The sequence below is a fragment of the Symphalangus syndactylus genome, chromosome 10 (genome assembly GCF_028878055.3).
Source record: "Symphalangus syndactylus isolate Jambi chromosome 10, NHGRI_mSymSyn1-v2.1_pri, whole genome shotgun sequence".
NCBI classification, from domain to species: Eukaryota; Metazoa; Chordata; class Mammalia; order Primates; family Hylobatidae; genus Symphalangus; species Symphalangus syndactylus.
In genome coordinates this window covers 23,220,558-23,242,254 of record NC_072432.2, presented here as the reverse complement: position 1 = coordinate 23,242,254, position 21,697 = coordinate 23,220,558, and the positions used below count along the sequence as shown (strand labels likewise).

The 21,697-nt window shown below is 39.6% G+C and overlaps 1 protein-coding gene across 2 annotated transcripts in view; it reads right to left on the bottom strand.

The window, feature by feature from the left end:
* MRC1 (mannose receptor C-type 1) overlaps positions 1 to 21,697 on the bottom strand; it is a 103,477-nt gene that overhangs the window by 36,817 nt on the left and 44,963 nt on the right. For both annotated transcript variants that reach the window (XM_063610096.1, XM_055296683.2), the window contains exons 8-16: positions 21,391 to 21,548; positions 18,165 to 18,275; positions 13,110 to 13,225; positions 10,960 to 11,108; positions 7,617 to 7,816; positions 4,055 to 4,182; positions 3,493 to 3,580; positions 2,303 to 2,447; positions 651 to 692 (exon numbers count right to left, since the gene is read on the bottom strand). In XM_063610096.1, coding sequence (XP_063466166.1) covers positions 651 to 692; positions 2,303 to 2,447; positions 3,493 to 3,580; positions 4,055 to 4,182; positions 7,617 to 7,816; positions 10,960 to 11,108; positions 13,110 to 13,225; positions 18,165 to 18,275; positions 21,391 to 21,548 — 1,137 coding nt within the window. The remainder of the gene's footprint in view (positions 1 to 650; positions 693 to 2,302; positions 2,448 to 3,492; positions 3,581 to 4,054; positions 4,183 to 7,616; positions 7,817 to 10,959; positions 11,109 to 13,109; positions 13,226 to 18,164; positions 18,276 to 21,390; positions 21,549 to 21,697) is intronic.

Sequence of the window (21,697 nt, the reverse complement as noted above, 5' to 3'; positions counted from 1 at the left end):
TAGGATCTTGAGATGGGAGGGCTATCTTGGATCGTCTAGGTGAGCCCTAAATGTAGTAACAAGTATCCTTATGTGGAGGGGCGAAGGGAGATTTGACTACAAGAGAAGGAGGCAATGTGATCACTGGAAGAAGATGCTACATTGCTGGTTTTGAAGAAGGAAGAGGCCATGAGCTGATGAGTTCATAGAATGCAGCTCTAGATGCTGGAAAAGGCAAGGAAAGAGATTCTCCCTTAGAGCCCCTAAAGGGAGCGTGGTCCTGCCAACATCTGGATTTTGGCCCAGTGAAATTGATTCCAGATTTCTGACTTTCAGAACTGTAAGGGAATAACTGCGTGTTATTTTAAGCCGCCAACCAGGTAACTGGTTACAGCAGCCTGTGGACACTAATATATGTGCTAAAGAAGAAGGAACCTGGGACCTTGGAACTGATTCATGAACCCTTGAGAAACTGTATTAACATGCCTTATGTTTGTGCATATGAGCTTCTCTCTGGAGAGGAAGACCCAAACTTCCATGACATTCTCACTCAAAGGTATTAAGGACTTCTGCTCTCTAGCTTCCCAGGGCAAGTAATTTTTTCACTGAGAAAGGAAAGAGGCGGAGAAAGGGTTATCAGTACAGAGATCAGAAAATAAGAAAACACCTACTGTCTTGAGGAGCTGGTGTTGGCTCAGGTTTTGGCGTTTGTCCTGTAAAACAGGAGAAAAGTAGAAATAAAGTGTACTTAAACTTCTGCTAATTACATTTCCTTCTATTTTCATGAGTCAATATTGCTAAAAACTTAGTTGTTCTCTTTTTTTCCCTTCCCTTTCTTTCTCCAATTTGCACATCATGTTGTGGAGGGCAGAATGAAGGAAAAGAGAATAAGAAGTGAAGAATTAAACAAATTAGGTGTTAAGAAGAAGAAATTAGGTGTTAAGAGGAATTAAACAAAATAGCCACCAGAAATTACAGCCACCACAGTTTTCAGGCACAAGTAGCATTATATAAAGAAAAAAAAAGATCATGAGTTTTAGAATTAGAAAGCCTAGCTTCAAATCCCAAGCCTGGGTTTAAATCATTTAGCCTTAATTTTGTCAACTAAACCAAATAGATTAGTTTGTGAAAATCTGTGAGTTATTGGTATGTAATAGGTGTTTAACAGGTGTTCATTTTCCAGACATCTTATAATCTGTGAAATTATTTATGATTTCATGATTTGAAATGATTAAATGTGAACTATTTATTTATAAAATAGAAAATGTATTTTCTTAAGAAAATCTATTTTTCTTAAATGTATGGTTTACTAAAAGTTAAATGAAATATTTTTCTTCCCAATTAGTTAGTGATATATCTAGATTTTATTGAAAGCTGATAAAGGGACTCAGGTTACCTAGCTTTTGGGTTAACGAATTTAACATCTGCAAAAGTAGAGCTACAATAATGCAAAAAGTATGCTAGCCATTGGTAGCTAAGAGACCATTAAAGGACAACTGGCCACCACTGACTTCTTCTATTCTGGAAACTTTGAAAGCAATCATCTAAGCAGGAGGATGGAAAATAAACAGAACAGTAAGTCATCTCCAGCCATAGAGTTGAAATGGTTGCCAAGATTCCCCAACAGCAGAGGGCAATGTAGTTCCATTTATCCATTTACAACGGAGATATTGACGTGTATTTTGGTTCGAGGGTAGGTTCGTTTATTTCCTTGTTGGTGTGTTGGTTTCTCTTAACATTAGAACTCGGATCCTCTGGCCTGACTTGGATATGCAGAACTTTCTGAGTCCCAGATAATGACTGTCAGCATGCATACTGTTTGACCACCAATAACGTGGTGGGGCTAATAGCATCAGAGGCCACTCCAGGGTGATTTGTTCACTGTGTGGAACATTCATCTGAGAAATCAATACTTAGAATATTCAGACTTGGGGAAATGTTCGCCTGTTTGATGATTAACGTAGGTCAGAAGGCGAAAATTCCAAAATGGAAGTTGCATTTGCGTTATTCTGTTGACAGCGTAGGACACCCACAAACTTCTACTGCTATGGAACCTGGGCCAGGATCAGAGATGCTCGTGGGAACTATCTGGGAGGACATGACTCTTGCCCAGAACTCCCAGGTAGCCTTTTGATCTTCTCTGTTCCTTTAGCACATTTATCTGTGCTTATCAACTTCATGCTTATCCTATGCAATGATGGCCACTGACAGTTCCCTGATTTTGTTATTTTGTTTGTTTGCTTCTGCTAATAAAGGAAAGATACTGGGGTGTCAGGAGGTTAGTGTACCAAGCTGAGATAAAGGAGAGAAGAGGTGATCATACCTTTTTGTATCTGGCAAATCCAGTTGTTAAGGTGTTCACAATTAATATCATTCCAAGACATAGTAGGGTCACCTTTCAGCTCACCACAGTATTCAACATTTTGATAATTATTAGGTTCTCCATAAGCCCAGTTTTCATATGAAACCTATATTAGAAACATTAAACTGCAACCATTAACCATTTGTATCAAGCCAATGCCACTCATTCATCCAAACAGAAAATCAAAGATATGTTTGCATTGCTTTATCAATTTACTTTTTTTTCACAATAGCTTTGCTTTGAAAGCACAGTTCACAAACATAGCGGAAAAGAAACAGCTTTCATTACATGGAACCTTGTGATGTTGAACAATGTACAAACTGATTATTACAACATTTTCTTTACTCTTATTAAATAGAATGGATCCAAGGGCCACAAATGGGGGTTTATATATAGGAAAAACTTGGCAACAAAGTTCCACTTCTCAGTGTTGGGAGTTCCTAAATTTACAACCCATTGGAAAGGATAATATTTCAGTGTGTTATTGGAAGTTTTCTCTTTATTAAATGTGTAGGATAAAGAAATATAATTAATTCTTCTTGCAAAAGAAAAAGACCCAGAAAATATTGCTAACAGCTACTAAACTTTGCCAAAATAAACAGAAGAAACAAATGGAGGCCCTGGGTCTAGGTCCTCTGTGGAGTTTTCAGTGTGGAATCATAACCCACAGGGTTTTGGACTAAGCACGGTGATGTGTTTTCCAGAGATGTAAATACAAAACCCAAATGTCAATGAAGGCATCAAATAAACCACCTCACTCAAGCTCCTTGAAAAGTTGCTGGTGGAGGCAGAACTGAAATTAAGAGGTAGAACTGAAATTATACAAAATCACTTCTTGTGACGACTAGGGCTTCTAAATATTGCCAGCACGTGCCAGAATCTCTCACTTCTTCATTCCTGGAAATGGAGAAGTCTGATGAAGCCTAATCATTGTTAGTGGGAATATCAAAAATGTTTCCATTTCTATTGATCTAAAAGAGGGCATAAAACACTCAAGTTTTAGGAAGTTTACCTGCACACCAATTTTGCATGGCAGGACAGTGGCTATCATAATGACCTGTCTTACTAAAAGTTTGGATTAAATAAAAAGATAACATAATAATAAATACACGATAAAGTAAGGAAGTTATATAGTAAGTCAAATTACTCACAGGAGAACCATCACTCCAAGCAAAGCCTTCTGAAGGGCTTCCATACGTCAATCCCAACCAAAACAGTTCGTGGTAGCTTCCACTAGCTCTATGAAATCCAAAACATAAAGAAAGCATATGCTATTGCATGAAGCAAGTTCAGTAACTTATGAGGACTAACCACATTTGAAAGTTACCTCCAAAACATAAATTAATAGTACAAAAGTAAAGAGATTTAACAGCTAAATAGAAGACTTACGCAATAGATGTGCATTTTGGTATATCCCATAAATATCTTAAAAACAGGCCACTGCCTGAGAGTAAATAATTGTATAGTATTGAAAGACAAATATGTATTAAGCATCTTGAACTTTTATAGAGCAAGTCACAGCAGAATTTACACTTATAAAATTAAAGGATTTGAAAGTGAAGCTAGATCAAACAAGGCCCACAGATTTGGGAGATGATACAGGTGCTCAAACTAGCATCCTGAGACAACAATTTCAGAAACAGACAAATTTTCTCAACTTCATAAGCACCAATTAGATAACAAAAAGGAGGAATCCATAAAAATACCACTTACGTTATTAATCGCCATATTGTTTGCTGTTCCTCTTTGTTATTGATGCTAGCTAAGTCTCCACCCAGAGCTCGACAAAAATCTCGAGATTCAAACCACGTTTTTTTCTCATGTTTTCCTTTTGCATACAGCTAAAGATGATATGGTTACAAAAATTATTTTATGATGTGTAGTTTATCACATTAAGAGAAACAATTATTTACTTTTGATGAGCATTCATTTACAGAAAAACAAAACATTGTAATGACTCAAAACAATGTAATTCTTTTGCTTTAAAATCAATTTATGAGTGAATAGTTGGGTAACAAAAATTGAGGGATTATTTTGTTGAGAAAACCTTAGAAAATAAAATAATTTTATAGCACAAGAGAAATTAGATGAAAATCTTAGGAGCTTTAGGCATATGGGTTATGTATACACCTCTCTGTGGAAGACAAAATTAATTTGGTTAAGTGTAAAAAGTGGCATTGAGATGGAAAAAAATGAAAGAAGCTTTTGATACAGAGAAAGTAAACATGAAGAAGAAGAATTTTAAGGAAAATAACTTTCTTAAAATTGTGCACAGTTTGTTATTGTGTTCAGCTAAAACAATGAATAACCTGGCAATGTTTCAACATTTTGTTGGTAATGTCCTTCAATACTGCCTTGTATTTTTCATTATGGTTGTACATTTCAACAACTATTGAAGCACATGCAGCCACAGACACCCATCTGGCAGGGAGTTATGAGCAAAATTAAATTTAAAAGTTATATGATTTAGGAATTGTGTCATAATATTCAGAGGACTGCAGAGAGAATAGTGAAATGCAGTCAACAGTGACGGTCTGGGACACACCCACCAGTATGCCGAAAGAAAGAAGGTAATTGTGGCCTCTGACTTTTCTAATTCCATGCATTGCTCCTCATGAGTCATGGCCCCCACATAACAGGCTTGTGGGGAAAAAAATTTGCTTCCAAGGCACTATGGTTGCCCAAGTTGTCATTAAGCAGCCGAAGACAACCTTCACCTTGACCCTAACATGACTCAAGCTATCTGGACAAAGGTGTTCAAGTAGGTATCCACATCAGTATATCCCAGACTCCTATGATGCCTCAGCTTGCTAGACTATAAGATTTTATTTTCTTAACTAGACTTACTGTCAGCTGAATTTCATTAATAATTCTCACACCTTAATCTTTATAAAGGTGGTCTATATATTTCCAAACAAACCCTACCCCAAGTACCTCTAAAACCACCTAATTTCTAGTCAGGCACATATTTTGATTTGTTGAACACCCACCTGAATATTCTCTCTACTGAAGCCCCTGATTGACTTCTCAGCTCAGGGTAAAACTGCTGATTCTCTCAAAAAACTGCAATAAATCTCCATAGCCTAACATCCTCAGGCGAAGGCTAGGAATAAGATGAATCCGGCCTTTGTGTAGTAACTCAAAAGTTTCCAGAGGTAACAATAAAATACTTGATTTTCTTTGTGTTAGTCCTCAAATAATCCATTTACAAATCTCTTCTGTCTTAGCCCAATACATCGCCTTCTATGTAAATTATGTTGTTAGATCTGATGGCCAATCTGGATTAAGATTTCCTGGATTCCTATTTCTATTAGTGGGAGTGACCAGCTCAATTAACCATGCTCCTCCTGAGTTAGAAAAGACTACACAGCCTCATCCTGATGCAAATTCTTCATCAGTCTTGCCAAACTGTCTTACAGGGCATGTCATGGCCATATGCCATTCAAAGGGATTGAGTAAAAGAAGTACAGAGAGCAGGACTATTAGAAAACAGTATCATTAAGCAGTAAGTAGGTAATATGGTTTGACTCTGGGTCCCCACCCAAATCTCATCTCAAAATGTAATCCCCACATGTCGAAGGAGGGAACTGTAATCCCCACGTTGAGGGAGGGAAGCGATTGGAGTATGAAGGCAGTTTCCCCCATGCTGTTCTTGTGAATGAGTTCTCAGAAGATCTGATGGTTTTATAAGTGGTAGCTTCTCCTACACTCTCAAATGCTCTTCTCTGTCTTGTGAATAAGGCGCCTGCTTCTCCTTCCACCATGATTGTAAGTTTCCTGAGGCCTCCCCAGTCATGTGGAACTGGGAGTCATTTCAACCTCTTTCCTTTTTAAATTACCCAGTCTCAGGTAGTATCTTTATAGCAGTGTGAGAACAGACTAATACAGTAGGTACATTTCTGTATTCGGCTAAGTCTAATTTTCTCTAGAAAGGATGTGACTCATAAAAGAGAGAGAGTAAAAGACCCCAATCCTTAATTCATTGGGGTTTTTGTTTGTTATTTTCTCGGTTTCTTGTTTTGTCTGTTGGTTTGCTTTAGTGATTTTGATTGTATAAGGAGAAAATGAATGGCCTAAACTATGAATGTATTAAATAGTGGTAGAATATTGAATTGTCATTTAATGGGCACTGAAAAGCCATGTGCCCCAACCTATCATTTCCTTTCCTCACCCATTGTTATAATCATTGGGGTTAAATCAGAAAAAGGGAGGACTCTCTTTAGAATACCTATGTGGCATTATTGTAGCATATCAATTTTGTTAGCTAAAACTTGGGCTCTGAGAGCATGGGGAAAAAATGAATTGCAATACAACAGCGTGAAAGAAAACAGAAATTTCTATCAAGACAAAAAGAGGCTGGGTGCACTGGCTCATGCCTATAATTCCAGAGCTTTTGGAGGTCTATGTGGGAGCATCAATTGACGCCAGGAGTTTGAGACTAGCCTGGGCAACGTAGCGAGACCCCATCTTTACATAAAATAAGGTTTTAAAAATTAGCTAGGCATGGTGGTATATACTTGTAGCTACTTGGGAAGCTTAGGTGGGAGGAGAACTTGAGCCTAGATGTTTGAGGCTGCAGTGAGCCATGATTGTACTATTGTATTCCAGCCTAGATGACAGAGCAAGACCCCACTGGAGAAAGAAAGAGAAGGAGAGAGAGAGAAAAAAAAAAAGAAAAAGAAAGAAGAAAGAGAAGAAGAAGAAGAGAGAAAGGAGGAAGGAGGAAGGAGGAGGGAGGAGGGAGGAGGCAGGAAGGAGGCAGAGGAGAGGAGGAAGGGGGGAAGGGGGAGAGAGGAGGAGGGAGGGAGGAAGGAGAAGGGAGGGAAGAAGGGAGGAAGGGAGGAAGGGAGAAAAGAAGGAAGGGAGGAAGGAAGGAACAGAGGAAGGGAGGGAGGAAAGGAGGAAGGGAGAAAGGGAGGGTAAGGGGGTAAGGAAGGGAAGGAGGAATGGGGGAAGGGGGGAAAGGAGGGAGGCAGATCTAGAAGGCCTGGGAGAAAGGAGAGAAGCAGAGAGGAGGTGATAGTGGCAGAGCAGGTGAGAAAAACCTTCTGTAAGTTGTTTTTATGTTGTCGGTTGTGTTTGTGGGTCTAAATGCATCCATCCAAGGAGCTCTTAAACAACTGATCCCCAGGTTAATCAAATCAGAATTTCTAAATACCTATGGTAGAGTCTGGGCACAGTGTTTTGGTTTTTGTTTATTTTTTATGTCCTTAGGTGATTCTTTAGGCTGAAGCATACTGCAGATTCTCTTATCAGCTTTATAACTGATACTCACCTTGAAACACAAGCTCGTTCTACTGCTGGCACCCCAATTCTCTGGACATTTGGGTTCGGGAGTTGTTGTGGGCTTCGGTGGGTGGGTTACTCCTTCTGCCCAGTGCTTGCACACAAATTTTGCCTTTTCATCACATTTCAAAACATCCCATAAGCCCCCTGCAATCCCGGTTCTCATGGCAACACACCCTGGCTTTCGCCCTGTATTAAATATATAAAGTAGAATTCACTTGACAGGTGCCTGCCGGAGGCCTGCCGTGCTCACAGAAGGCACTCAGATCGGAGCGTCAGGGATGTGGTGAAGCCTGCATGTGATGGGGAGATGCAGCCGGCCATGCCGGGGCATTCAGCAACTGGTCTGTGCTGCTTTGAATCAGTTTGATTTGTATTTGTGTGGTCTATAACCCCAACCCAATTATGATCTCAAATGTAGGGGGGTTTGTAACACTTTATATTCCTAACATTTGGCAAAGTGCCCCACACACAGGCGTTTAATGATAAAATATTTTATATTATCAAATTCACCATAATGGCAAAAATAGTAGTTTACTGCTTCTCTCTCCCTCTCTCCTTCCTTCCTCCCTTCCTTCTTCCCTTCTTTCCTCCTTTCGTTCCTTCCTCCCTCCTTTTCTCCCTCCCTCCCCTCCTTCCTTCCCTCTTTCCTTCCTTCCTCCCTTCCTTCTTCCCTTCTTTCCTCCTCTCGTTCCTTCCTCCCTCCTTTTCTCCCTTCCTCCCCTCCTTCCTTCCCTCTTTCCTTCCTTCTTCCCTTCCTCCCCTTTCTGGTTTTCTCTCTTCTTTCTTTCTTAATTTTTTAAGATTCTTTTCCTCCCACTAAGGTCCATGTAGGTTTTCCAGGACCAAAGTTTTTCACAGATCTCAAAATGAGACACACCTCAACCAGAGATTTTAGGTAAGTTACTCAAACACTCTGAATTTGCTTTCTCCTCTTCAAATGCAAATACCAAGACCTGCCTCATAGAGCTGTAAACAGTGCCAGCTTCAACAAACAAACAAGTACATAAAACAAAATGAGGATGCAAAGAGCTTAATAATTTATAATTCTGTCTTACAGTCAAGGTTATTTCCAAATAGCAATTAACTAAGACAGAGCTTTGAAAGTATCAGGATTCCTCGCTGCTACGATGAAGTAATTTTTGTATTATTAGACTTTTAAAGAACATGAAGTGCTTAGAAGTCATTCATGAAGCTCTGGGGAGGTACGCCTTTTTTAGAATATTTTCTCTGAAATCTCTGATTCCCTGACACCTCAAGGTTTTCCCTGATTCTTAAGATTGTCTCCTTCTCTTTGCAGCACTGAGTTAAAACCTGGTAACTGGAATAGATGACTATAGAGGCTGTGGCATGCTCTTAACCGTCAGAATCAGTTCAGTTGACCTGATGCTCAGGCCCGAGCCCCAGGCTCCTTGCCCACTGCTCCTGAAGCTGTAAAGTCAGCCGAAGACGGCAGCCACCGTCCTTCCATCAAGGATATACCATGACAATGGGTTGCAACTGAGTTCTGTTCCAGTTCCATCCATTGTTAGTCCCTAAGGACATTCCAGGGCTAACTCCTCAGAGTCCTGCTGCTGGATGACACCACAGGCAAAGTTAAGCAGTTTCACTTACAGAGTAAGACTTATCACTACTGCCCAGATGTGTTTTTAAAGTACGTACTCAGCTCTTAATACACCATCCAGTTACTTTTTAAATCAACTGAAACCTCGCTATGTTTCAGAAAGTTCAATAATTCCATAAACAAAAATCACACTATTTAGGTTACTGATCTGTTTCCCTTATTGAAAGGTGAGAATGCAAATTATAGAACACTGAAGATTAGGACATATTAGGTCAGGTAGTAAATTGATAGACTTGAGCTATTATTTTTTAGCTTTTCACCCAAGCACAATGAAATATTTGCTATAAGGGATGTTGAAATTTCTCTGTGTGTTGTCATCCTAAACAATGTTGTGTGCTAGTGATACCACTGTATAAAAAGTCAAAGAATCTTTCACAGACTATTTCAGAAACAACTTACGACATCTTACTAGGGAAGGTAAATCAAAATATATAGAGAGGCAGGCAGGGTGGTGCGAGTGTAAGTAGCACAGATTTGGGGATGAACAGATTAGTCTAAATCCATGCTTGGAAGCTTTCTAGCCACATAAACTTCATGAGTCTCAGTTTCTACTTCTTTTTTTTTTTTTTTTTTTTTTTGACGGAGTTTCACTCTTGTCGCCCAGGATGGAGTACAGTGGCATGATCTCAGCTCACTGCAACCTCTGCCTCCCAAATTCAAGCGATTCTCCTGCCTCAGCCTCCCAAGTAGCTGGGATGACAGGCACGCACCACTGCACTCAGTTAATTTTTGTATTTTTAGTAGAGATGGGGTTTCACTATGTTGGCCAGGCTAGTCTAGAACTCCTGATCTCAGGTGATCTGCCCGCCTCTGCCTCCCAAAGTGTTGGGATTACAGGCATGAGCCACCACGCCTGACCTCCACTTCTTTTAAACGAAGATACTGAAGCTTACCTGGCAGGGTTTTTATGACGACAAAATAAAATCCAAGGCAAATAAAAGACTAAACACGGTAGCACATGGGAGATACTGAAATAATGAGTTCCGCATGAACAATGTCCTTTGCTGCACCACCAAACCACTCTCATATTCCAACACCTAATTGCACTGAAAAGCTTTATGTCCATTTAATATAGTTTTAGGTTTTCAGAAATAAGTCAACCAGGACAGGCGCAGTGGCTCACGCCTGTAACCCCAGCACTTTGGGAGGCCAAGGCAGGCAGATCACTTGAGGCCAGGAGTTTGAGACCAGCCTGGCCAACATGGTGAAACCCCACCTCTACTAAAAACACAAAACTTAACCAGGCGTGGTGGTACATGTCTGTGGTCCCAGCTACTCAGGAGGCTGAGGCACGAGAATTGTTTGAACCTGGAAGGGTGAGGTTGCAGTGAGCCAAGATGGCGCTACTGCACTCCAGCCTGGGCAACCGAGTGAGGCTCTGTCTCAAAAAAAAAAAGAAAGAATCAACCATTTGAAACCTTTGTGACCACTGAGAACTTCATGAATAGGTTTTAAATAGACCAGTACCAGATAACCCAGCAAGATAACCTAGCAATTTTTTTCTTCCTTTTTTCTTTAGAACACTAAACCTATTGGGAAATTCTTAGAAAAGAAGAAAAGAAAAAACAAAAAGAGAATGAAATATAAATTGTTACTAAAAGCATGATTAATTTACCTAGTCTTTTGCAGAGGTACCCAGAGAAATAACAGATTTTATCTAACAGATTCGTAGGGTGAACGCGACCCTCAGCCTAAGCGCTGCCCATACCTGGCATATCTGAATTCCAGTGGGTGAACCGAACCTCTTCCTCGATGGTCCACTGAAAAGTTCCTTTGGTTTGTATATCTGAAAGTCCTGTCCAGAAATATTTTTCAGGCCTTAAGCCAACGAAACTAGTCAGGAACGCTTGTTCATATCTTTAAAAAGAAGAATGAACATTCAATTAAGTTTTTGAAACATTTATGCCAATTTTCAAAATTATCAACATGAAAACTATCTCAGTTCTATGTTTGAGCTATAACTGAATTGGTAATTCAAATATATTGTGTTATATTTGTATGTCATCTACATCACACACATTGTCACCAAGGAAATGTGAGCTTATGATGGAAAAATACCATATAGCTGAGTATATAAAATCATTCGGAGATATTCAAACCATCTCCCTCTAGCCCTCACCAGCCCCTCTGCCTATTCTCAAAATGTCAGAGAATTCTGACAATACAAAGAAGAAAACTAATGCATTTTAAAATACAATGTTTTAAAAAATCAGTCCACTCTTCAAATAGTTCTGCTCAATTCTTGATTAAGCAAGTTCAAGGTTAATAACATTATCAAGGATAATACTCATGGAATAATCTGCATGAATTTCCCCCCTCAATTTTATTCTCTCATATTTCAGCTCTGAAACAAAAGAGAAAATTATCAAGAAATATAGAGAAGCAGAGACTCAATCTCCAGAATGAATGAGAAGCAGATTCATGAATTCCAACACTTTCTCTCCCTTAAGATTCTTGTCTATTTGGCATTAATCTGAGAACGATAAAATTCGGTTGACAAGGCACCGAAAACGTGTCTAAAATGACAAACAAAACAATGGAGGCAGCAACATGGGCAAAAATCTGTCTTTCGAGAAAAAGAGAAATGCTGTCCAAAGTTTCCAGGAATGGAGAGACTTGTAGATGACTTCAGAGAGAGCAGGAAGAGAATGTAGAGAAACCGAACAGCAATACAACATTTTATTTGACCATAGTCTAAACAATTTCATTCCCTAAACAAAACAAACCAAAAAAATTAAAAGTTCCAAACTCAATTTAGTTGCCTTAAATGTCTCTAAACCATATTTAGCAAGACAGTTAGTGAACTCCTGAGTATATTATAGAAGATACATAAGGAAAAATAAATATAAAATACAGTGAAATCATGTACATAATCTCCAAAAGACCAAAAGACCAATTATAGTGCAGACCAGAATATGATCTCATGGTACTTAAAGGTGAGCAGTTCACCTCCCTCACCAAAGATATGAAGTACCTACATTCTGAGTTTCAGATGTTAGCATTGTATTAGGGTGCTACTACCATATATTAGACATTTAAATATACACAAAAGCAGCATGTGGGTAGAAATACAGTTCTTTTATAAAGACTATGAAATGTTATGACATCTCTCATTTTTATCCAAAGATTTTTAATATCAAGAGTATCTCCTACATTTTATTCGGTCTGACTCGAAAGTCCAGTAAATATAACTTATTATACTAAAACTCCCTAATTTTGTTACTTCTTTACTGCAAGTGAAATAGATTCTTTTCCATTTTTGTAAACTTGCTTCTGTGGCTAATCCACAGCTTTGCATAGAGTAGGTGAAAAGTAAATAAATAAATCTTAAAAATAGATGTGACCCTAGAGATAAAAAATTACATAAACTTCTCTATGTCCATGTGATTTTCCTGACCTAGGTGTCTGTTAACCTAGCAAAGCAAAGCAAAGAATGGAAGAATGGAAAGAACGAATGAATTATTCAGTAAACTTCTTTGCCTTCTTTTTTGGTGGAGAGAGTGGTAAAGATATAACGTGATTTTGAGCTGGCAACTTTTAGTTACTTTCCTGCTTTAAAAAATTCAACATAGGATGGATCACTAAAAAGTTAGTTCTATAAACTACATTTACTAGATTATTATTTGTAAATTGTTCTGAATGTTGCTTTATATTACTAAATTTAGCAAAAAACGGTTTATAATGTTTGCAATGAAGAATCCAAATAAGAATATTATTTTTAATGCTCCTACCTTTACAAATCATACCTCAAGATCACACATAATAGACTCAGAAATTTAGAGCATGTTGATACTTGGGCTTTTCTGAAACTTTTTCCTATTTGACATATTTTAAAATGAAATTAAAATAGTTACATACCTGTCTTCAATAGTTGTTAAATAAGCATTCTCATTATTACAGGTTTGGTTTGCTTCTGCAAATGTTGAAAGCGTATGTCCAATCATATAGCAGTAAAAGTGATGTTTTTTCCAGCCCTATTAATGTTATCAAGCAGTGAATAAATGAGCAGAGTTCATGCATATATATTATAAAATATTATTATTATTTGAGATGGAGTTTTGCTCTTGTCACCCAGGCTGGAGTGCAATGGCACAATCTTGGCTCACTGCAACCTCCGCCTGCCAGGTTCAAGCAATTCTCCTGCCTCAGTCTCCAGAGTAGCTGGAATTACAGGCAAGTGCCGCCACACCCGGCCAAATTTTTTTTGTCTTTTTAGTAGAGATGGGGTTTCACCATGCTGGCCAGGCTGGTCTCAAACTCCTGACCTCAAGTGATCCACCCGCCTTGGCCTCCCAAAGTGCTGGGATTATAGGCGTGAGCCACTGTGCCTAACCTTAGAAAATATTATTTTAATACTTTTTCTATCATGAGACTATTAGATAAACAATAGCAATGTCTAAAGAACACAACTCTGAAGAATCTGAAATGCAATGAAAATTATACACATAAACAAATAATGTATCTTGCAACAAAACTATTTGTGAAATGTTTACTGAGGAAACTGAACAGAACGGCTAAGATACCAGCTTTAGAATAGGTAACCACAGGAAAGAATTTGGGGAAGAGCAAGCCTAGTTGCCTATGGAAGACAATACTAGAAGGTGGGTATAAAGCTACATCATTTGGTCATAGGAGAGCACTTTTCAAACTTCAGGCAGTATGATGCAGCATTGTTCCTCCTTCTGCCATACTCCAAATACACAGAAATGGCCAGGCACAGTGGCACATGCCTGTAATCCCAGCACTTTGGGAGTCGAAGGCGGGAGGACGACTTGAGCCCAGCAGTTCAAGACCAGCCTGGGCAACATAGTGAGTCCCTATCTTTACAGAAAATTTTATAAAATTAGCTAGGCATGATGGCATGTGCCTGTAGTCCCAGCTACTTGGGAGGCTGAGGCAGGTGGATTGACTGAACCAAGGAGGTGGAGGCTACAGTGAGCCATGATCAATCACACCACTACACTCGAGCCTGGGTGACAAAGTGAGACCCTGTCTCAGAAAAAAAAAAAAAAAAAAAAAAAAAACCAGAAATGCTAAATAAAAACATAACAATAAATGAAAAATCCATACTGGAGTTTGAGAGGAAGAAGGGGGAAATCTCCAGGTACCCAAATTTAGTAGAATACTAAAAGCTGAATGGAAAATGCAAAAACTAAATTGTTGTTGGCCAAGGACATATGAGATCCTAGATTAAGGTCCTAGGCGCTGTGGTGTTAGTGTCCATACAGAATATGATATTTGGCCTTTGTCTCACTTGAGGCAGAGAGTTGGAAACGAGGTCCTTGTATAATAACGATACCAGTAACCCCCGTAACCCCTCGGTTAAAGGAGAACTAGAACATTCTGCCCACAGAACCAGGAAATGACAGTGTCTTGTCATCTACCTGGGGTTCTGAGTACCGGAAAAAAACAGTTCCTGAGTTTGAAAATAAATACCCAGTTTGTACCGCAGATGAGTGACAGTTCCAAGTTTATGCTATCCACATTGTATGGGAATACACAGCCAAAAAATTAAAGTCATACTTAATCTGTAAACGAAGAATCTCTAAAGCACTCCAAGAAGTAGAATGCAAAAGCACACATCAGAAATACGCCCACCAACCACATCAAGAGAGACTGTGACATTTGGGGAGATGGGTGGGGATGGAGAGGTCACTAAATCACAACCAAAAACAACAAACCAGCCAGGCGCAGTGGCTCCCACCTGTAATCCCAGCACTTTGGAAGGACGAAGCAGGTGGATCACTTGAAGTCAGGAGTTCAAGACCAACTTGACCAACATGGTGAAACCCCGTCTCTACTGAAAATGCAAAAATTATCTGGGCGTGATGGCACGCGCCTGTAGTCCCAGCTACTTGGGAGGCTGAAGCAGGAGAATTGTGTGAACCCATGTGGTAGAGGTTGCGGTGAGCCGAGATCATGCCACTGCACCCCAGCCTGGGCAACAAAGCAAGACTCCTTCTCAAAAACGACAACAACAACAAGCCATATGAGAAAATGTCCCATTTTAAGGAAGAGTCAACCAACTGAGCATAGTAAAATGGAAAGCTCTTATAAAAAAAAAAAAAAAAAAAAAAAAAAAAAAAACCAGCATGTTTGAGATGACTTTGTAACAAAAGAATAAATCCAATAACAAAAGATCAAAATAGTAAGCACAAAGAACAGGAGGATGTGAACCCAAAAGTATGGAATGTCTGTAAAAGAGAAACATAGCAATGAAGTTAAAAACTCAATGGTCAGATTAAATATAGTAATCAGGGTTTCATAGAAAATTAGTAAATTGGATGAAAAGATGAAAAGATAGCAAGATAGAAAAGATAGCATAGGAAGAGATGAAGGTATGAAAAGGGGTTAAATAACATGTTGATAGAAAGCATAGACAATAGAATGAGAAGGCTGAACAACTGCCTAAGATAAGTTTCAGAAGTTTCAGAAGCAGCAAATAAAACTAATGACGGGTCACTTTCAAGAACTGAAAGATGGCTGTGAAACCTCAAAGAATCACGCTGGGCCTGGCACGATGGCTCATGCTGTAATCCCAGCACTTTGGGAGGCCAAGGCGGATGGATCACGAGGTCAGGAGTTCAAGCCCAGCCTGGCCAATATGGTAAAACCCCATCTCTACCAAAAATACAAAAATTAGCCAGGCATGGTGGCTTGTGCCTATACTCCCAGCTACTCAGGAGGCTGAAGCAGAAGAATTACTTGAGCCCGGGAGGCGGAGGTTGCAGTGAGCTGATATTGTGCCACTGCACTCCAGCCTGGGTGACAGAGCGAGACTCCATTTCAAAAAAAAGAATCACACTGGGGAGCAAAGGCAACAAATAAAATAATTCCAGATCTAGGCACATGTAGTAGAATGCTACACTGCAGCATTCTACTAGGTACTCGGCATTCACCCAGGCACTGCAGAATGCCAAAGACAAGGAGAAGATTTTAAGATCAATCAGAGAGAACCACCAGCATATTCACTTCAAAACAAAAGAAGAATTAGTGTGACAGCAGGAATTCCAGTAGCAAAAATAAGGCCAGGAGAAAGTATAATAAAATAATATGTAAATTATTGTCAGAAAACAACCATCAATCCAGAATTCTAAACTGACCTAGCTAAACTATTATTCAGGGTGAGGATGAATTTAAGACATTCTCAGACAATTTGGTGGCTGATCAATGGTTTCATTTCTATCTCTTTCTGTAAACATTTTAAAACACATTTTATTTTAATGTCATATCTATAAATTTTCCCCATATGAAGATCCTGGTAGTATATCTTATAATTTGGGGTTTCAGTCTCACCTGTGGGGTTCCCACAGCTTGAATAATGAGACTTCTTTATAATGAGGGTTTACATTTATATATGTCAGGAATCCTGGAATATTAGAAACTCGTGGCCACTTTAGGTTGATTTCTTGGTTTAGGGTTTCCCACACTGACAGCATTGAATTGAAAATTAAATCCTAGGTCTGTGCGACAACAACAAGCCTGTGATCTTTGAATTCTTAGAAAGACCCCTCAACACCACTGCATGCCAAAGCCCAGACAAAAAAATTGCATTATTATCTTCCTTTGTTGATGGGTGGATTTTTTCTTCCCTAGTCTTCCCAGCCCGGTAAGGAAAGCACTGCCTCAAACATGTGTTTTTAAAGTGGTCAAGTTGTTTAAACTCTTGCGTTTCAGTTTCCTCTTCTTTTTAATCAGGACTATAATATTAACTCTGTAAATCTATTAGAATGCAATAATTGTAGTTGATAAGGGACTGCTATTATTTTATTTTTATTATCATCCTAATGATTAAACAGGATTATTATCAAGATTTTAGATGTGTAGGAAAATAGAAAAAAATAAAACAGATTGATTAAAAGTAATAAAAATGTAAGGTTTGTTATTTTAGAAAATGACAGTAATATACAAGCTTGTGTAAGCATATGATCAGGCAAAGAATATGAACGTATGCTGGAACCGAAACAAAGGATAGTGGTCTAGGGACAGGAGACCTGAGTTCTAGCCTCGCCTCTGTTTCTATCACAAAGCTACACTGCTCCTCTGAGCTGAAGTTTCCAGAATTCAAAACTTAGAAGAGGAACTGTGAAATCACCCAGGTCCTTTGTGCCTCTTCCATGCTATGATTTTCCATTATCTGCTCTATTTCTTTACGGTTTATTTTTATAGTACCAAATTATCAGCTTTCTGGTACATGTTATAAGATTATGTGACCACGACATAATACTCTTGGGGAAAAAACAGTTTCTACTTCATTTGTATTCAAGGAAAATGAGAAAAGAGAAAAGAAGAAGTAGCAATCAAACAGGAAAATGATATCCATAAACCCTGTGTTTTCATAGCTTCTGTGTGCTTTAAAAAACTATTTCACAGGCACCACTGAGTTACTGCAGGTACCATTTGGAGGCTGGATTTCCTACCTCCCCACTGCGGTGACCTACTGAGAAGAACCCTCTCCAGGAGATGCCTCATGAGAAATATTATAAATGGGAAAAAAATGACTAAGGATCATTTGCTATCAGCAACTTGGGGGTATCTACTGGAAATGTTCTTAACGACCCACAGGATGACAGACTATAGTAGACTATGGATGACACCTTCGCACATGGCCTGTCCTCAACTTACCCAGACTCCCTCTGATGTGCCATTTTAGTTCCTGTTCTCTCTCTTCCAATTCCCAAGACATTCTGAAAGGAGCTACCGGCCTTGTGTACCTCCGTATTAACTATAGAGAATTCCCAAAGAAAACTCTAAGAACAGTAAGATCAAACACTAACAATAAACCATTGAAGATTGAGACAGCAGAAACCCTTGGCTACTGCAATAACAAGGCACTTTCACACATGAAAATGAAGCCAGCGGCATCAACTCATGTGTGCTCAGCTTAAGTTACTGTGGGCATGGTGCACTCACTTTCCTGCAGCCTTTTTCGACTTCCACTATTTCTGGACCTTGGCTTCGTGATTTCATCTTGCAGATGTAGCCAAGAGGCCACTCACAGCCCCGATCTGCCCAGTACCCATCCTGCAGGGAGCAGAGAGAAAAAAAAATAAAGGATTATCAGTTTGGGGGCTTTCTTTTTTTTTTTTTTTCGAGATGGAGTCTCTCACTCTGTCCCCCAGGCTGGAGTGCAGTGGCGCGATCTTGGCTCATGGCAACCTATGCCTCCCAGGTTCAAGTGATTCTCCTGCCTCAGCCCCCCTAGTAGCTAGCATTACAGGCACCCACCACCACGCTCCGCTAATTTTTTGTATTTTTAGTAGAGATGGGGGTTTCTCCATGTTGGCCAGGCTGGTCTCGAACTCCTGACCTCAGGCGATCCACCCGCCTTGGCCTCCCAAAGTGCTGGGATTACAGGCACGAGCCACTGTGCCCAGCCAATTTTGGACTTTGATGTTATTTTCTTGTAACTGTGCCTCAGAGGAGGAAAATTAAGATCCAAGATTATTGAGAGAAAACGGCATCTACTAAAAGGAAAGGTAATTGACATGTTCACATGTAAACAGTAATTTTGACTCTGGCTACAAACATGTAAAAAGAGATTGGAGCCCCAATATGATTTTATATCTGAGATGTCCAAGCTCCAAGCCATTGTTTAGAGGAATCCAGGGAGAAATTAAAAATGTCTATAAGTCCTTAGATGATGGTGCTCGCAAGAGGTTTGCATGCAGCCTCTTTTTTTTTGAGACGGAGTCTTGCTCTCTCGCCCAGGCTGGAGTGCAGTGGCGCAGATCTCGGCTCACTGCAAGCTCCGCCTCCCGGGTTCATGCCATTCTCCTGCCTCAGCCTCCCGAGTAGCTGGGATTACAGGCGCCTGCCACCATGCCCGGCTAATTTTTTGTATTTTTAGTAGAGACGGGGTTTCACTGTGTTAGCCTGGATGGTCTCGATCTCCTGACCTCGTGATCCGCCCACCTCGGCCTCCCAAAGTGCTGGGATTACAGGCGTGAGCCACCAGGCCCGGCTGCATGCAGCCTCTTCATCAACCCCCGCAGTCAGCTCTGTCTTCAAATTAATCAAGTTCATATAAGCCATCCAGAAAAATCTCCTGCACCCAACACACCAACTTGAAAACATCATGAAACCACAGTCATCTTTTCTCCCTTCTTCCTATTTCTACTGATGAGTGTTCTCCTGGATCTGAGGCTCAACCTTCCACTTTATTTCAGATTCTATCCCTTCTCTTTTCCTTTGAGATTTCATGTTAACAGGACCTCTCCTTTCCTTCGCTGCTAAACATCTTGAAAAAAATGTTTTCTGGGCCAAGCGGGGTGGCTCACGCCTATAATCCCAGCACTTTGGGAGGCCAAGGCGGGTGGATCACCTGAGGTCAGGAGTTCAAGACTAGCCGGGCCAACATGGTGAAACCCTGTCTCTACTAATAATACAAAAAAATTAGCTAGGTGTGGTGGTGCATGCCTGTAATCTCAGCTACTCAGGAGGCTGAGGCAGGAGAATCGCTTGAACTCTCAAGGCGGAGGTTGCATTGAGCCAAGATTGTGCCATTGCACTCCAGCCTGGGCAGCAAGAGCGAAACTCTGTCTCAATCAATCAATCAATCAATCAATCAATAAAATGTTTGCTGTATTGTCTGTCTTTAACTCCTCATCTCTTAGTTGGTCTCAGCCCAATGCAATCCGATACATAAGCCTTTAGCCAGAGTAATATTTATAAATTGCCACTTTGGTTTTACCCCTCTGAGACAATTCATGTTTCTTGAACCTTAGTTCCTACCCACTCTTCCGGCTCTAACTTCATGATTTCAACCACACTGACCTTTCACCTCCCCCAAGCATGCTGCTTTCTGGTTTCTTCTGTCTACTCTTTGGATAGTTAACACCTAATATGTTCTTAAACTTTCAATCCATCACAATAAAAACAACCACAATGACAAAAATAATAGCCACAGTGACAAAAATAAACAACCATAATGACAAAAATTATTGAACAATAAATATAGGCTGGGAACTGTGTACCATACATGCATTATTTAATACTCATATCCTGGGCCTGGCAAAGTGGCTCACGCCTATAATCTCAACACTTTGGGAGGCTGAAGTGGGCAGATCGCTTGAGCTTAGGAGTTCAAGACTAGCTTGGGCAACATGACAAAACCCCATCTCTACCAAAAATCCGAAAAATTAGCCAGGCATGGTGGCACGCACCTTTAGTCACGGCTATTTGGGAGGCCTGAACCCAGGAGGTCAAGACTGCAATAAGCTGAGATTGCACCAATGCACTGCAGCCTGGGTGACAGAGCAAGACTCTGTCTTAAAAAACAAACAAACAAACAACAACAACAAAAAAACACCTCATATCCACGGGTGAGCTGAGTACAGCTCTTATTCCCATTTTGCAAATAAAGGAGTAAGTCACGCAGCAAAACTCAGCCTCTTAATCACTGTGTTTATCATCTATTAATAAAAGATAAATTTGATAACATTTTTCAATCACTAAGGTCATATTTCAATCACAGAAGCAATCATTTCATATGATATCTCCATGTAAACTGAAAAAAATGAATGTAGCTTCCCAAGTACAGGTTCCAGACCTAATCCACCATAGTTCTAAGTAGATCTGCATCTACTTGGTGTATATATATCTCTCACGTATATACGGGACTACAATCTCTTTTTACATATATACACACACACACACACACACATATATATCTCTTTTTACATCTCCTGTAATCATATATATGGCTTATAATAACTTTTTACATATACATACATAATCATATATGTGGCTTAATTGGTCAAATGAGAGCTTCAGTGGATATATATACACACCATTATAATACGGCACTATATATATGGCCATATATATATATATAGTGCCATATATATATATAAATATATATAGTGCCATAGAAACAATATGAGTATTCATTACAGGCCAATTTCATCCTTGAACCAAAAGTTTCTGTCCATTGCTTCAGTGATCCTGTTGAAAATTTGACTTTGCTAGACAATTGAGAGGGATTCAAGAAATCAAATCTGAATTTTGGTTCACCTTTGATCCATGCCAATTTATGTAGAATAAAAACAATCTAAACAAACATATGTAACTGACTGGGACAGAAGGAAAAATCCCCCATGACTTTCAATATAACTATCAGTCATTCAAGTGGCCCTACCTTGCCTTTCATCACCACACAATCCTCCTGTCTGTTGTTTTCATGGCTTGGTTCTCCACGAAGCCATTTGGTAAATGTTACAGGGGTCCCATCACTCCACTCAAAGTACATCTGAATCTTAATGTCATTTAAGCCAATCCACAATTCGTCATTTGGCTCTAAACAGGAAGAAACACACAGTAGTATATACAAGGGTTGCTTTCCAAAGGTCGGGGGGTAAAAGGAACGGAAGGCACTCTGCTTTATCAACAGGGCTCTACTTCCCTTGATAAGATCACCATCATGAAAGATAGTCGTTATGAGTGCT